We start from the raw sequence: 17,500 nt of genomic DNA, 5'->3' as shown, positions 1-17,500 counted from the left end.
TTTAAGTGCATGAGCTCTTTAAAGTTGAGTGGATTCTGACTGGCTGTCAATGTTCATTAGCTTGAATAAAATCACCCTGAAAGTGATTCCCATCATATTGTTCCTCTGTCATTATCGTTATATTATGGTGTGGACTCACTATTCTTCTAGAGTTAGAGCGATAATTAAAACAAGTTATCGTTACAGTCTTTGTTGTGAACAGGCCTTAAATCTCAAGCAGATCAGCATTCTGTGAAAGATCTGCTGGATTAGAGTTAAACAGATCCTGATGGGATGTTTGCCTCTCTAACAAACACGAGAAGCTCAGATGAAGACCTGCTTGGGCTTCTGCTGCCACTGACCCAGTTTAACAGGAGAAAGAAAAAACACAGCATCTTCAAACCAGACCGGCTCTACTAAAGCAAGCGCACCTTCAGCGTAATAACAGCATGTTGGTTAAACCAATAAACGCATTGCAGACTGTGTTTGCATCAAAGTTTCTTTTGTTTCTAGTGTTTTTGCAGTGTTGAGCAGTAAAGTCAATCGTAGACGTGTCTGTAGATCTCTTGAATGCAATGGCCAACTATTCAGTTAGTCAGAATCCACTCAATATCAATCAAAACACCAGAGCTTATCTGGTGTTTTATCTGGTTATAAGTGTAGATGTGACACGAAAAAGAGATTCATTGATTGTGACAGATGATTTCACCGGAGTGCAGCAAAACTCTGTGAGATCGGCATGAACTGAAGTGAGTGGCAGCTTGTTAGTGATTATTAAGGGAGCACTCTTTTCACGCTTCTATATAATGCATCATTTGACAAAAAAAAGTTAGTTTTTTTTGTGCTGCTAAGATGACTCCAGAAATGGCACTGATTACAGTTTTTTTCAGCTGCTTACACACAAAATCTTTACTTGTCACGCAGTTTCTGAAAGCTGAGACTCAAACTGCAGAAGCACACACCAAATCTGCACTAATACACTAATTCTCAGCCTTTGACTCAGTTTTCATAAATTTCATAAAACACTTTTTGCAAAACACAACACACAAAAATCTAACAGGAATGAATATTAAGGCAGATATTATGCGGTGTGATGTCTGTACCTGTGCTGCTGCGGTGCTCAGGTGCTCAGGTGTTTGATCAGGATCAGCGCTGCAGGTCACTGCAGATCCATCAGCCTCTCTGACCTCACTGAGAGAAATAAACAAATCAGACGAATATGCAAAGCCTTGATAATGAACTCTCACCTTCAGCCACAAGCCCAGATATACCTGCCTGCAGCTTCAACTGTTCCCAGATATCAGATTCTCTCCAGAGGCGAGAGAGAGAGAGAGACTGACACACCCAGCAATTGTCTAATGACTCTTTTCTTCTAAATGTTTCAGGCCGTTTGGACAAGAGAAAAAATGCACAGAACTGAATCATCTACATTAAAAATAGCCTTCTTGAAATGCAGAACAAACACAGTGTTGTGGTGATTTCATTGGCACAGGCTGGCACAGAGAGAGAGAGAGAGAGAGAGAGAGAGAGAGAGAGAGAGAGAGAGAGAGAGAGAGAGAGAGAGAGAGAGAGAGAGAGAGAGCAAACACAGACACAACATGACGATCAAAAGTGCCACAAACATACTCAGGTTTGGAAACGTGCTTCGACTTCACTCGTTAAAGAGCTAAAAATAGCCGAGAATGACAAACCTTGCATTGGCCTCGCTGTCCGCGGATTTATTTCTGGAAAATAATCTGGAAAGGTTTCTGGCGAAGTCCTCGTGCCACGACATCTGCCTCTTCAGATCAGACATCGCGAGGAAACAAAGTAACAAACATCTGAGAAAAAACTTCCGATCTGGTTCTGCTCTCCATTCACGCGCGCTGTAAGCGATCAGACCGAGTTTGAGGAAGTTTGTCTGGGAGGAGTCTCAGTCAATGATCAACTCAAGAGACCACAGCATATTCCTGACAGATTAAACCATATCTGGCCACAGATACAGTCGTGTCGAATAAACACGCCAACTAACGCGAAATAAACTCGATTCGGTTAGTCGCGACGACCCCACATGAAAAACACTCTAATAAATACTAGTGTTTTTGAACCATACTATAGTAAAGTCAATTATACTGTATATATTATAGTATTTACAACACTTTGTTAATGAATGCTACAGCATACTGTAATATTAACTATAGTGAACTGATAAACTGAAATAAATACTGTAGTATACTTTAGTTTTTATTGCGGTAAACTGTAGTGTATTGTTGTAAAATATACCCTAAAGTTGTAGAAAATTTAGTACAGTACTGGGTAAAGTAATTTGTTTCTATTACTATAGTTGTTATATTACCATAGCAACTATAGGATTGCCACAACAAATTAATTCAAGTACTTTACTATAGGATGGTTCAAAAACACTATAGTGTTTACTATAAATTACTATAGTGTTTTTTCATGCCACTAAAGCAGTTTATTGTCAGTCCTGATGATGTTTTAGGAGTGAGGCAGCAAAGATGTCAACATCACACACACACACACACACACACACACACACCATTCCTCATAAAATGAATAATAAAATGAATAATAAAATAACTCTGATCATGCATTCATTAATAAACACAGATGATGGAGGTTGTTTAATATTGTCTGTTCCAGTGGCGCCATCAAGCGTTCAGTGACTGAAAGGCGTTTGTGTTTCTGTAAAAACAGTGAAGAGAGAGAAATTAGATGTTATATCATATTAGGGTTGCACAATCAATTCGTTTAAAAAGAAAAAAATATTTTAACATTAAAGGGAAAGTCCACCAAAAAATGACAAGTCTGTCATCATTTACTCTCCCTGATGTCCTTCCAAACCTGTATGAGTTTCTTTCTTCTGTTGAACATGTTTATGAACAGTTTTGAGGACCACTGACCTTCACTGTATGGACAACAAGGCATTTCTCAAAATACCTTCTTTTGTGCTCCACAGAAGAACGTCACACAGATTTGGGACGACATTAAGAAAATGACAGGAATGACAGTGAAACCCAGAAAACAGCTTTGATTCATAATTCATAATGATGTGAAAGAGCTCTGAATGTGTATCTCATGTGCACAAGATATTCTGATAAATGCAAATGCACAAAAGCACATCAGTTTTACAGTGTCTGGCTCAGATGATCACACACAAACATCATCAACGTGAGCTTTGAATCATTTCAGTCATTAGTTGTGTGTCTCGGATTTGAGACTGAACACACACCAATCCAATGAGAATAACAGCAGTCATTTTTAACAGGCAGCTCTCTGAAATAAAACATACGTGTTGCTCTTTCATGGAAAAGCTCATGTTAGCTCAGAACATAATTGGAGCCACATTTATTAAAATAGCTGAAAATGAGTTCTAGCAGAGGAAACAGATCTCGTGTCATTTAATTATCTGCTTATTTTCAACAAAATACATTTCACAGAGAGCTGTTTTTTCACTTTCTCACAGAGACCAGAACAGACAGAGGCCTTTCCATGATGTTATGAGCACACGGGACGCCAAATAAATGAGTTTCTGCAGTCGTTTGACTGAAGTTGTTGAGTTTCACTGTATAATTCCAGGAGGTGAGTCGATGCCACACCAAATCCAGCAAAAAGCCCATTCTTCAGTTCATCAGGAGAAACCCAGAGAAGCAGAGAAGAGACAGTCTGATAGAAAGAGCTTCACATCGGTAAACAGAGGAGCGTCCTGATACACCGACTGCGGGAGGTGAGCTTCTATAAGGAAAGCTGGATGATCATTTCGGCTTTCACATGTGTTATACGACACAAAGCCGGAAGCCATATGTCTGCCATCAGGAAGAGAAAAAGCAGTCCAGGGGCCACCAAACGGAGCAGGAGTTATTAGTCCCCGGGGCCCGGCCACAGGATAAAAGAGACTGTGTGATATTATAAATGCAGAGCTACATTTTCCAGAGCAGATCTCTCTTTCCTCAGCGCAGTGCGGCGACGCTTCAGTCTGGGTTTCATCAGCCGCTCGGCTCTAGTACATTATTCCATTGACAATGAAAGATTGATTTGTGCTCGTGTGATCAGCGCTGCCTAATGAAAACAGTCTGCAGAGCCAGAGTCCGTACTATTGTGAATACACAGGCTTTATGAAGACAGAGAAGCAATTGGAGCGCATCTGGTTAAGTCTGGTTAATTGTGGAGCTTCACAGGGTCAAACTGCATTAAGCAGCCACTCCAGCAGCCGGCAGAAGAAATGCTTTCCACATGCTTGACTGAATATTCACAAGATTCACAGTAGCTGCATGGGTTTATGCTGGAATATATTCATTTTGTTAGTGTGGATCACTGCTGTTCAAGAAGAGGGTTTCACTTAGATGTTACTGAGCTGAATCCACACACACACACACTGCAGGCCGGTCCCCACAATGTCAAAGAATTTCATATTTTACTCTCCTTGTGGGGACATTTGGTCCTCACAGTGTAGTATAAACAAGTACACACACACACACACACACACTCTCTCTCTCTCACACACACGTGTGGCGCAGGTGCAGCAGCTGACAGGCCTCTACAGAGCTGATTTTCTCCTGTAATAAATGACTCGACTAATGACAGCGAACAGAGTACAACTCTCTCAAGAGACGCCGCTAACCGCTCACACACAGCAGCTTCATCCAGCAGCACAGCAGCAGCCGTTTAAACAGTTTAGCTGGTTTATATGGACCATTGTGTGTCTAATAGGCCGATGATTAAGCACTCAGGCTGCCAAACACATCAGTCATTATCAGTCACAACTCATTGCTGTTTCACAACCGAAGTCAATTATTGTTTCTAACTCATAAACACTAGAGGGCACAATTGTTCAAAACTAAACATTTGTGAATTTACTGCCTCGTAAATGTCCATTTCAAAAAGGCTGACTAAAACATAAATGCACATATAGCTGCTCCATATAAGACCTGTTTATATGCTTAAACACATAAAAGTTTGTTTATAAGTGGTTTGCTTTTTACGTAACAGTACAGAAAATATCCTGATTTCATTTTAATGACAGTTAAACACACACACACACACACACACACACACACACACACACACACACACACGCCTACTCAAAACTTCAACCACACAAGTTTTTCACATGACAACGTGACAGTAACAAATGCCAAATGCAGAAGAGCATTTATAGTATGAATGAATGTCTCTTTCAGAATTTCTCCAGAGACATTTACCCTCCTTAAAAGGAAAAAAAAAAAAAAAGAAAGATCAAAAATATATTTTGCACTCAAATATATTAAACAGAAACAAATAAACCACTTTGTAATTTCAAAGCCGAGTGTTTTAGTCGGCCTTTATGTCTGGGCAGAAGACATGAGGAAATGAAAGCAGATTTCCATCTGGTTTTATGATCATAGATGTCAGAAGGGTTTTTTTGTATTTGAAGGGTAATGGACCTCAAGTCCATATTGTAGCACTTCATTTGGTCTAAACTCACAACAACACCTGTCCACAGACTGCTTTTTCAGTGATATATGCATAACATTTATTTTGAGCAATCCCTATAAAATCATAAATTGCAAATGTTTTCACTCAATAAAAACACTGATAATAATGGTTGTTGTCCAACAACACTAATTACTCCATAAAGTTCTGTCACAGACTCGATACACACTCAGAGCATGAGAATCTGGATATGATTTTACAGACCAACTGATATCTGCATCTTCTCAAATGCACCGTAACAAAACGCTGAGTCAGGGCGGAGGGTAATTTAGCTATTAAATATACTCCTCTTCTCATTAATCATCAGAGGCCGACACCTGGTATATTTTCTCTCTTCATATTGTGTGAGGCACACAGACTCATGTACAGCACTTCTGTCTGTTCAATCAGTTCAAGCTGTGCCTGCAAAGCCTCATTTACTGCTCACCGTGTCAGCGATGATAAAGGCTGCTGTTTAATAGAAATGCAGCATGCGAACAAGCTCATATTATTAAAACACCACATCTGAGAGCTCTCCTTCCCTTTTGTCACAGATTTTCCTCTAAAAGTCATTTTAAGTTGTATTTGACCTGCAGGACAGAGGAAAACCCTCCAGTGCAGGAAAGGCTGGATTTGTGCCATGAGTCTGGAGAAGAGCTGAACACCTGGACGTGAGAGACCATAATGAGCATGACTCCTGCTAACAGAGGTTAATACGAGTCCTCTCTCCAACCCTCTCTGCCTTACAGTCCTCACAGCCAACGCTTCCTAGTTTCTTCATGCTGATCTGAAACAGGACGGCTGGTTTGTGTGGATTTCTATATGCTATTGAGGCATGCTGGTTTTTGGTTTCCTCCTGCATTTTCCATCCAGACTCGGTGAAGTTCATCCGTCAGCAGTGACAGGCAGAGAGAAACCGATAGCCCAGTATCACAGCCAAACCTCCAACACAAATAAATGTAGTGATTGTGCTCTCGTGCAGGCCTGCACACTCACGCCATTTATAAAGGCGCGCTGCTGTCTGCAGAAAATACTCAGCACACCGTGTCAAATGATGACATAAAATGTGCAAACTGCACCAAATGCGTTCCAGTCTGACTTCCAAATCACATGAGCAAATACATAATCGCTTATTAAAACTTTTCATAACTAGCTTTCATATTGGCACATTTCACGTTCAAAACGCAGGAAAACTACCAAGACACTTTATACGGTCTCAAATCAACCATTCTTCATAACACTAGCAAACACACTTTATGATCCATAAACACTAATAACTGCAGCATTACACAATGTTTTCTTACAGAAAAGTTCTTCACAAACAAGAATGGCACTCTACTGTTCAGATTCAGCGAATGTTACACACTCCATATCTACATTACAGCACTAAATTATTTCTGAGCTTTATGTTTTTGTATAGATGGGAATGAAATCGAAAGACTAACACCTGTGCAGCTGTTCAAGCTACATATAATTGTTTGAATATAGTATTTAATTTTTTAAAGATTTGGAATATATTTCAATATGGTACTAATGTAGAAATGTAGCTAAATGTAGCTCACCATACTTGGCAGTATGTCACTTCACTTTCACTTCACTAAAGACTCTCTTATTCAGTTTTGTATTATGCTAAGTTTTGAATAAGTTGATCAGTTTTGTAAAGAGCATGTGAACTTGTACATTGGCCTGTAGGTTCACAGAGGTTTGATGGTGTTTGTGTTTGAGTGAGAAAATAATTCATTTGAAATGTATTTTCTACCAAAACAATGATAAATTATCCAGTTTAGACACATAGATGCTGTTGTGGTTCACTATGGATCTCTAGATCAAATGCATAATATTCAATGCACTGGTTTCTGATAATTAATATTCTCATACATATTCAGTGTTTGGGAAGGTTTATAATTTGGAAATGTAACAGGTTGCAGATTACAAATTACCGTATTTAAATTGTAACAAGCAGTGTGACTTTTTCAATTAATTTACTACAGTTATGGGTTACACTTTATTTTAAGGTGTCCTTGTAACAGTGTAATTATATTTTTAAGTACTAAGCAATATTAATTAACTAAATGTATTAGTTAGGATTAGGTTTTGGTTTAGGGTTACTTGCATGTAATTATGCACAATTTATTGTTATTATAATAGTAAGTACATGTAATATGTGTAACAAGGACACCAAATAAAGTGTTACCGTAATGTTATGATTACTTTTTGATTACTTAAATTTCTAGCAAATGTTTTGAACTGTTAATTATTTTGAAGCATGTAAAGCAGACAGGGTTAATATTACAGTAGAACTCAACACTGATTACTGCCAGACTTTCAGAATCCTTCATCACTTCAATTAAGATTATAATCATTTCATTTAAAGCACAAACAGCACAAAATCAGACTTTAGTGTCTCTTTTCCCTTTCAGATCATTCTGAGGTTAAATACAGATTTAAAATCATAGTTTAATGGCTATGATACTGTTTTTGAAATCAGATCTTTGCATAGGAAACCCTGGCATCTAACAAAGCCTTGAAAAAACAGTTAATCTTAAAATAAATAAATAAAACGGTTATAGAATAAGCATGTGTCCTAAACTCCTGAAACATTGGTGTCTCATATTTTAGAGCAGTCGATGCAATTTGGGAAAGAAATCAATCAAATCTGTCTGTGTGTGAAAATATTCAGATGAAACCGCCTTTGTAAGCATTAACGTTTTCATAAATAACTAATTTAATTACACATTATTTCTCAGTAACTAACAGATTAGTTACATTTATGTTGTAATTAAATTACGTAATTATGTTAAATCTAACTAGTTACTCCCCAACACTGTAGTTGATAACTCAATGAGGGATTATTTCAAATATTCTTCATATTTTCCTCAGAACAAAAACACAAAGATGTATTATGGACTCCAAACAGATATGCACAAACTCAGCGCCTGTGCTTCTATAATAGTTCTTGATACCCAATTTATTTCCAAGATTCCAGAGAAACCGTTACTGAAACATCGCTATTTTAGCCAATATTTAGAGTCCGTGCACGAACTAAACCGCATTAAACCGCCAGGTACGGGAACTGCACGCTGCAGTGTTAACGGTCAATAAACCTAGAAAACTAATTTGGTAAGATTATTTCTTTTTTTTTTTTTTTTAAATGCTTTATTTATTCAATGCCACAAGAACAAGAGGTATTACATATTCACATGATCAAAAAAAAAAAAAAAAAAAAGCTGCCAGAGAAAAAAGAAAAAAAGAAAGGAAGAAAATTACATAAATGTCAATGATTTCAGAGCATGACATGTTTTCAGCGCTTTTTCGTTTGATCCAAGAGATTTACATATAATTTAAAGTCATTCATAAATGTGAAAAATGTGGTCCCTTGACATCATCATCCTCCTGGAACACAAGAGAGTGTGACGTAACAAGTGTCTGAACCGCCCTCTCTCTCTCTCTCTCGCTCTCTCTCTCTCTCTCTCTCTCTCTTCCTCTCCATCTCTCTCTCTCTCTCTCTCTCTCTCTCTCTCTCTCTCTCTCTCTCTCTCTCTCTCTCTCTCTCTCTCTCTCTCTCTCTCTTCCTCTCCATCTCTCCATCTCTCTCTCTCTCCCTCTCCATCTCTCTCTCTCTCTCTCTCTCTCTCTCTCTCTCTCTCTCTCTCTCTTCCTCTCCATCTCTCCATCTCTCTCTCTCTCTCTCCCTCAATCTCTCTCTCTCCCTCCATCTCTCTCTCTCCCTCAATCTCTCTCTCTCTCTCCATCTCTCTCTCTCTCTCTCTTCCTCCATCTCTCTCTCTCTCTCTCTCTTCCTCCATCTCTCTCTCTCTCTCTCTCCATCGCTCTCTCCCTCCATCTCTCTCTCTCCCTCCATCTCTCTCTCCCTCTCTCCCTCTCCATCTCTCTCTCTCTCTCTCTCTCCATCGCTCTCTCCCTCCATCTCTCTCTCTCTCTCTCTCCCTCCATCTCTCTCTCCCTCTCTCCCTCTCCATCTCTCTCTCTCTCTCTCTCTCTCTCTCTCCATCGCTCTCTCCCTCCATCTCTCTCTCTCTCTCTCCCTCTCCATCTCTCTCTCTCTCTCTCTCTCTCTCTCATTGGCGATCAAAGGCGTCTGAATAATCGAAGGTCTGGACGGCATCTGCGGGCTCTGAGAGGAATATTCAGAAGACTAAAAAAGGAAAATTAAAATTTTAACATGGAAATAAACACGGGCTCGTGAAATGGAGGACTGGAGGACATGGACACACTGAACATTGTCTGATGAAAGTCATGGATTTATTAGAAGTTTGTATTATTATCTCACTGTAACTTTTTAAAGTAGAAGTGATCAGAATCGAAATCTAATGCGGACTTTTCTGCAAAGACTTTAAGCGTGTGAAGAGTTTAGTCCGTGTTAGAGGACATTTCCAGTCGTTTCAATTCATGCAGTTTAATTCATGCCAAAGGCCGATCTTTCACTGCAACAGAAACGGAAAACACGCAGGAAAACAATTAATAAAGCGAGTACTGCGTTCTAGCGAGTGATCATGATCATAGTGTCGCGTTCTGCTCGAGACTAGCGAACCACAGCAGCGCTTTAGACGCGTTTCTACTCCATGTGTCAGAAATGAAGGAAAAGTCCAAGAATGCTGCGAAGACACGAAGAGAAAAAGAAAATGGAGAATTTTATGAATTGGCCAAACTGTTGCCGCTGCCCTCGGCCATCACATCTCAGCTGGACAAAGCGTCCATCATCAGACTGACCACAAGCTACCTAAAAATGAGAGCCGTGTTTCCAGACGGTAAGATACGATTCGATTTCAGACCGATTTAAAGCAGGCTCTTCACGCAACTCTACTTTGATCACACTGATTTGCAGTTTATCTTCTTGTATTTATTTTATGATGTTTCAGTAATTTATTTCAAAATGAAAATCTTCAAGGTCGGGCAATTTAAATTAATTAACCGTAAAGCATTTGAAAATCAGGTTAATTAGTTTAACCACTCGAAGTCCGAACGTTTAAAATAAATGAATAAAAAATAATAGGCCTAACGATGAAAATAAATATGATATCTGAATTCGCTTTGATCAGATGTGCTCTGCGTGATGAAATTAAACTGGTTACGATTCGGGGGGAAATCATCTGAAAATACAATATTAATAAAGCTGTAAATGACTTGAGGTCTACTAAATAATTTAGGTCTACAGTGTTTTTCAGTTTCCGGAAAATAATTATTCCCTGTGTTTTTTCCTCTTGACTTTGTAATTGAATCTTTATCAGCATTAAAATGATCGCATATTCAGTCTCGCTGTCAAAGACTTTCGCTTGCACTGAAAATCTGCTTTTTGTGCTGAGGGTCAAGATATATAATTATAATGTGTCACAACAGATCTCAAATTGTAAAATGGATAAATATTTCACAAATGGAAGAAAAAATAATCTACATCGGATTACATTGACGCTCTAGTCCATCTATTTAGGAAGAATGAATGTTTCTTCTTTGCCTATGAATTATGCAAAATACAAATTAAACTCAATTATTTAATTTCTTTAATTTCCGTTTTCGGCTATGTGGAAGTTTAGATAACAATATTAAATTATGCTAGCTATATAATGTGCTGTTGTTATTACACATATTGCCAGTTTGTCTCTGATGGATTTGATAACACGCAATAATATAAAATACGTAATAATCATACATTTTAGTATTTTGTTTTGCCTTTAAAAAATATTTGTGGAAAATACATATTCTGTAGCTAAATGACCCTTTAACAATATGCATTAAATCGACATGCTCGGAAGGGCGTTTTAATGACTGTCTAATCACTTAAAATGGTTTCATATGTAATTATGATTGCGGCTTCAGGAAAAAGTTATGCCTAAATCATTTTCCCCAGATTCACTACGCGAACTTGACAGATACATTTAATTAACATATGTAATAAAGATTTTAATAACTCCCGTAAAACTGCTTTTTAAATTAGATTTTAATACCAAGGCGGTCACTCTTTGATTTTCTTTCTTTTTCAAAAAGGCAAAATCTAAATGAATTCTTCACAACGCACACTATATCAATGTGATTAAACTCCAGCTGTTTATGTGGTCAGTATTTGAGTGTGTTTGTGTTGTGTTTGTGTGTGAGGGCTCGGAGAGGCCTGGGGTCAGTCAGCAAGGGTCAGTCCTCTGGACATCATGGCCAGAGATCTGGGATCTCACCTGCTGCAGGTGCGAGCCTTTAAAACACCTTTATATTTTGACGCTAATTTCTTGAAACTCATCTGATGATTATGCAAATGAATCCTACGATCAAGTGTTTGTTTATTACGCTTTTTGGTTTAATTTTCAGACGCTGGACGGGTTTGTGTTTGTCGTGGCGTCTGATGGTAAAATCATGTACATTTCAGAAACAGCTTCGGTGCATCTGGGTTTGTCACAGGTGAGAGTTTAACACGAAACCAGGGTCAGTTCAGGGCCACAGTGATAACACACTTCAACACACACATAACTGAGATATAACGTTATAATTCTATCTGGGGAATGTGAAGTGAATTCATACACACTTTTGTTTGCTCCATATCGTCATTTGTGCTTTTATTGAGAAATTCAGTCCATTCTGAAGTCTGAAAAAACACTGGGCTGGTGCTTGTTTAATATGTTTAGATTCTGTATCTGGGGATGTAAAGAGACCAAACACATTCAAATTGCATGTGTGTTTTAAAGAAAAGCAATGTAGAATTTAATTAACGCAAATACAACAGTGTTTGAAATAGTGTCATCTTTAGATATTGAGCTGATAAATTAGGGCTAGGACTAGGGTTGTAATTTTTAAAGGTGATGACATTGTTTTTTCAGCGGCCATTACTTTAATATAAGAAAACCCTGTGTTATAGAGAAAGTTCACCCTAAAATCAGTCATTTACTCTCCCTCATGTCCTTCTGAACCTGTTTGGGTCTCTTCCTTCTGTGGAACACAAAATAACTTTGATAGCCAAACTACTCTAGTGCCCATTGACTTCCATATAGACAAAAAAACACCCACATTTCTCAAAATTTGGTTTGGAAGCACATGAAGGTGGTGGTGGCGCAGTGGATAAGACACATGCCTTTGGTGTGAGAGACCCGGGTTCGAATCCACTGTGAGACACCAATGTGTACCTGAGCAAGACACTTAACCCCTAGTAGCTCCAGAGGCGTGCGACCTCTGACATATATAGCAATTGTAAGTCGCTTTGGATAAAAGCGTCAGCTAAATGAATAAATGTAAATGAAGGTGTGGAAATTATCACATTCTGGGTGAATTACCTCTTTGTGAAATTCTGTACTTAAGTAATATTAGCAGGGCTTCATAAAGTTAAGAAAGTGTCTCTTCTCAGCGTTAAGGCCTCATGCACTTTATACTTTCCAAACTACATTTTGCTTCTAAAAATGAGCAAACACCAACACATTCCTCCATCTGACGAGAGACGCAGGCTCTGCCCTAAAGACAGCAAACTGCATCTGAGAGGAGACGAGGAGCAGGACAAGCAGTCTCTTTGAGCAACAGACCCTTCAGAAGCAGCACAAACAGCTTCATCTGACCAGAATCTGCTGCAGCTGGTCTTCAGGAACATCTGACAACTCAGAAGAAAGGGAACAAGTGCTGCAGAAAGCATGAGATGAAACCTCAGCTGGATATTTCAACTCTTTTCATGTGCAGAAATAAACCATTGCAGGAAAAACAACGTCTATCATGGGAAACTATTTTTGCTCTTGCTTTTCCACGACTTGCAAAAGAGATGGATTACAGCAGACAGAAGAGACAAAGATATGGAAATTAATGGTCAGCATGTAATCCCAGAGATTTATTGGTTTGGGTTGAGGGATTCCTGAATTTGATTTGAACTAAAAACCAATACAAAAACAAACAAACAAACAAAATCTGTATTAGAACTATAATGCAGTCACACATTAAGATAATAAAATAACGATGTCCTCACGACTGAAAAATGCGTTTCTTAGAGTCAGGAGATATTATTATGTCCAACATGAAGAATATCACGTGTTTCCTTGATTTATAGAAAAGATCAACTAAAAGTCTTGTTTGTAGACCCAGGATCTGTATTGCGAGCTCCTGAAGATCTCCTCGGGTGAGTTGAAGGGAAAACGCTGTTTTATTGTCTAGTCAAAGCAGCAGCGCAAATGATGCTGTTAGTGCGGGAAGAACACCTGTGTTTGCTGACTACTGAGCATTCAAATGCGCTGGTTACTGCAGAACGACAGCGTGAAGGTCTGAGACCGAGACTCTGTGCAGATATGAAGCGAAGCACACAGTAAGTGTGTTCAGTAAAGTGCGCATTCCTGCACGAACGCGCCGCTGCGCTACAAAGAGCAGATTAACGCGCCGCAGCTGCGCAGAAACTCATTTGTCGCTGAAGTGCTGTGGAGTGACCTTCCCTGTGTGTGATGTGCCCTGCTAATTTACACACAAAAATGGATCAAAGTCCAGCACAGAATCCGCTTTTGTTTTCACATGCAAATCGTGTTTTTATACATGAACTCTTTGCAGCGGGAATCAGACTGTCTCTTTGAGAGGGATGCAGATCAATTTCAGACAAACAGGAGCTTAGCTTCACACACACACACACACACACACACACACACACTCACACACTTAAAGGTGTGAATACACACCCGGTTCACAATAGCCATTTTTGTGAGTTGATGTAATCTTCTTAAATAACACAGATTCTCATCTTAATCTCAGCTGGGGTTTTTCTCCACTTTGCAGCTATTTGACTGATTTCTCTTTAGGCCGCCTGACTATTATCTGGAAAAAGGCAAAGCAGCATGAATGATGGTTTAGAGTGTGTTGTGTGTGTTGTAGGTGGAACTGACCGGTAACAGCATCTTTGAGTACATTCATCCGTCAGACCACGACGAGATGAGCGCCGTGCTGAGCACACACCAGCCGCTGCACCCACACTTCCTGCAGGGTACACACACACACACACACACACACACACGTTTACTTAGCCATCTAAATGGGGACATCCCATAGGCGTAATGGTTTTTATACTGTACAAACTGTATGTGCTATTGCCCTACACTATGGAGCGAATTGTGTGCCAATATTCATCAAACAAATCCAGTGTTTTGCAAATAAACAATCTGATTTGCAAAGAAAAACTCGACTTTCAAACAAACGCAAAGTGATTTGCAAATACAAAACTCTATTTGAGAGAAAATGCAGAGGTATGTATTGTGTTACAACTGAGACTCATTTGCCTTTTTATGAGGAAACTTTGCTTGATTTTCTCACATGTGCAATTGAGCTACTTTCTTTTCCAAAACAGCAGATGGTGCTGTCGGTAAATTTACGCTAGTCTCCCGAGACCTGAAACACCTCTTTACCTTTTCAGACCAATATGAGTGGGGAACAGGTGAGTTTCTGTCTTACTAGATCTATAATTAACCATTTAGATGTTTTCACAAAGCGACCCTACTACAGTGTCAGTGAAATTCACAACAAGTCTGTAAAGTTGTTAACATGATTGATTAGTTCAAAAATCAGAGGATAAACCTGGATAAACATTTAACTAGTCTTTCCCTATAAAAACTGATCCATTCTCCGTACCTCTTATCCTCTGTTGGATCGCGGGATATAGAATATACATATATACTGATACAATTGTTCAACATTCAAAACAATGCAGGGGTATAGCAATATATCGAGTCGAGTTTTTCTTTGCAAATCAGATTGTGTTTATTTGCAAAACATTGGATTTGTTTGATGAATATAGGCACAAAATTCGCTCCATACTACACCTACCCTACACCTAAACTTAGCCCTCTCAGGAGACTTTCTGCAGTTTTACAATTTCAAAAAAACTTTTAGTTTATTTTTAAACCCATTTTACAAATGAGGACGTCCCCAAATGGAGGTTTTTGGAGATTTTGTCAGGTTTACCTCACTTTTGGGTACAAATTTGTGCTCAAAATATGGTTAAGTAGGCACACACACTCACACTCACACACACCTCACACTAGAATTAAGTTCATATTGATCGGAGCTGATGTGTTGCAGAGCTGGAGATGGAGCGCTCGTTCTTTCTGCGCATGAAGTGTGTTCTGGCGAAGCGGAACGCGGGACTCACCTGCGGCGGTTATAAGGTGAGTTCGTCTCTCTTCAGCTGTTCTAATAAATCATCAAACACACGCACGTGTTTTTGTTTGGAATTTAAACAGATGACAGCCGGTAAATTGATATTCTCATGGTTACTTTCTCGCGGGCGTTATTTTCTGCGAGCGCATCTCAAAGCCGAGTTTTGCATTGCAAATGTCATTAAGTCAAACATTTCTCAAGAGCTCGAGTTCACATGGAGAGACACTTCAGAGCCAAATTCACTGCCATTTCACTGTCGACACGGTGCTGCATGAACTGACCCTCAAAGCTGATCTGATTAAATGTAGCAAAGACTCGTTTGAACGCGAACCACGCATTTGACTACATCATGAACAGATGACATGCTCCGTGCGTCTCCACCCGCTTCAACAGACAGGCTTTACAGATTTGTTTAACATTTACCTTGGCAATAAACAAGTGGTTTATGTTAAGTAGAGAATAAATCAGACTCCGGATTCAGAGGCGGGTCAACAGGACAAAGAAATATCTGAGTGTGTGAGAGAGAGAGAGAGAGTGAGAGAGAGAGAGAGAGAGAGAGAGAGAGAGAGAGAGAGTGAGAAAGTGTGTGTGTGAGTGTGTATGTGTGTGTGAGAGAGAGAGTGAGTGAGAACGTGTGTGTGTGTGTGTGTGAGTGAGTGTGTGTGTGTGCTTGCATGTTTATGTGGTTTATGAGGATGGGTATAATGACATGGGTATGACAGAGGTATTACAATATGAAGGTGGTTTATGAGGACACTGTCTATGTCCCCGTAATTCAAAAGGCTTAAAAAACATACTAAATGGTGTTTTTTTGAAAATCTAAAAATGCACAAAGTCTCCTGTGAGGGCTAAGTTTAGGTGTAGGGTTGGTGTAGGGCAATAGCACACACAGTTTGTTCAGTATAAAAACCATTACGCCTATGGAGAGTCCCCATAAACCACAAAAACCAACATGAGTGTGTGTGTGTGTGTGTGTGAGGAGACTCGCTCGGCCGATACACCTACAGCTCAGCTCTCGGTAACAGCACTGTAGATTATACCATCACAGATCTCCACCTTTCCTCTTTGAGAGCATTCACAGTCAAACCCCTGAAACCTTTCTCAGACCACAGCCAAATCACACTCTATATAAAGCAATCTGAAACATCCCCCACACCAATTAGGACACTATATCAAATGATCAAAATTATGTCATTCAAATGGACAGAAAACAGAGCCACAAATTACATCAATGCTGTTGAATCTCCAGAAATACAGTCCCTCTTACACTCATCCCAAACACAGGCATACCCTAAAAATCAATTCGGCATCAATCAGGAAGTACAAGATCTAAACAACATATTATACAAAACAGCACAAAAGAGTCATTTGACCATTGTTAAACCAAAGAAAAAATGTTTAGATACTGACAAATGGTTTGATTTGGACTGTAAGACTGAGAAAAAACCTCAGAAATCTATCAAATCAGAAACACAGACAACCAGATAATCCTCCGCCTTCATTACTGTGAGGCACTAAAACTATATAAAGCCACACTCCGGCGGAAAAAAAGCACAGTTTTTGCAAAACCAGTTTGAAGAAATTGAAAAATCTATAAATTCACACAAATTTTGGGATAAATGGAAATTATTATACAAACCAAATCAAGAAACTCTGGCCATCCAAGATGGGGAGACGTGGAATTTCCAAGAATTATATAGCCCGACCCAAATACAAAATTTGAATCAAAATGAAATAATTAATAAACTAGACAATTTAGAAAGATCGATTAAAGCGAATCAAAACCCCTTAGATTTCCCCATAACAATGAAAGAATTGGAAGATAAATTAGGGGTCCTTGAGCCCAAGAAAGCCTGTGGTGTCGACAGCATCCTGAACGAGATGCTGAAACACACAGAGCAAAGCTTCAAACTGGCCATGCTAAAACTCTTCAATGATGTTCTGTGTGTCGGGTTCTTCC

The 17,500-nt window shown here is 39.1% G+C and overlaps 2 protein-coding genes across 4 annotated transcripts in view; one reads left to right on the top strand and one right to left on the bottom strand.

Annotated features, from left to right (window-relative positions):
• Window positions 1-1,884, bottom strand: part of LOC306864295 (beta/gamma crystallin domain-containing protein 3-like) — a 42,662-nt gene extending 40,778 nt beyond the window's left edge. The window contains exons 1-2 of one of the 3 annotated variants that reach the window (XM_079408230.1): window positions 1,671-1,884; window positions 1,083-1,170 (exon numbers count right to left, since the gene is read on the bottom strand). Coding sequence is in view for 2 of the 3 variants with exons in the window: in XM_079408229.1 (XP_079264355.1) it covers window positions 1,083-1,170; window positions 1,671-1,774 (192 nt within the window). In the remaining variant the exon portion in view is untranslated. The remainder of the gene's footprint in view (window positions 1-1,082; window positions 1,171-1,670) is intronic. The other 2 variants (XM_079408229.1, XM_079408228.1) reach the window with 2 other exon arrangements.
• An 8,140-nt stretch (window positions 1,885-10,024) lies between these two features.
• Window positions 10,025-17,500, top strand: part of LOC306863841 (single-minded homolog 2-like) — a gene marked incomplete at both ends in the record, with an annotated part of 30,296 nt that continues 22,820 nt past the window's right edge. Inside the window, 5 exons of the mRNA XM_079407383.1 lie at window positions 10,025-10,199; window positions 11,542-11,624; window positions 11,746-11,835; window positions 14,263-14,371; window positions 15,463-15,548. Coding sequence (XP_079263509.1) covers window positions 10,025-10,199; window positions 11,542-11,624; window positions 11,746-11,835; window positions 14,263-14,371; window positions 15,463-15,548 — 543 coding nt within the window. The remainder of the gene's footprint in view (window positions 10,200-11,541; window positions 11,625-11,745; window positions 11,836-14,262; window positions 14,372-15,462; window positions 15,549-17,500) is intronic.

Source organism: Barbus barbus (assembly GCF_936440315.1).
Source record: "Barbus barbus genome assembly, chromosome: 45".
Lineage (NCBI taxonomy): Eukaryota > Metazoa > Chordata > Actinopteri > Cypriniformes > Cyprinidae > Barbus > Barbus barbus.
Note: the sequence above shows the minus strand (reverse complement) of the source record. Positions and strands in the feature narration are given on the sequence as shown.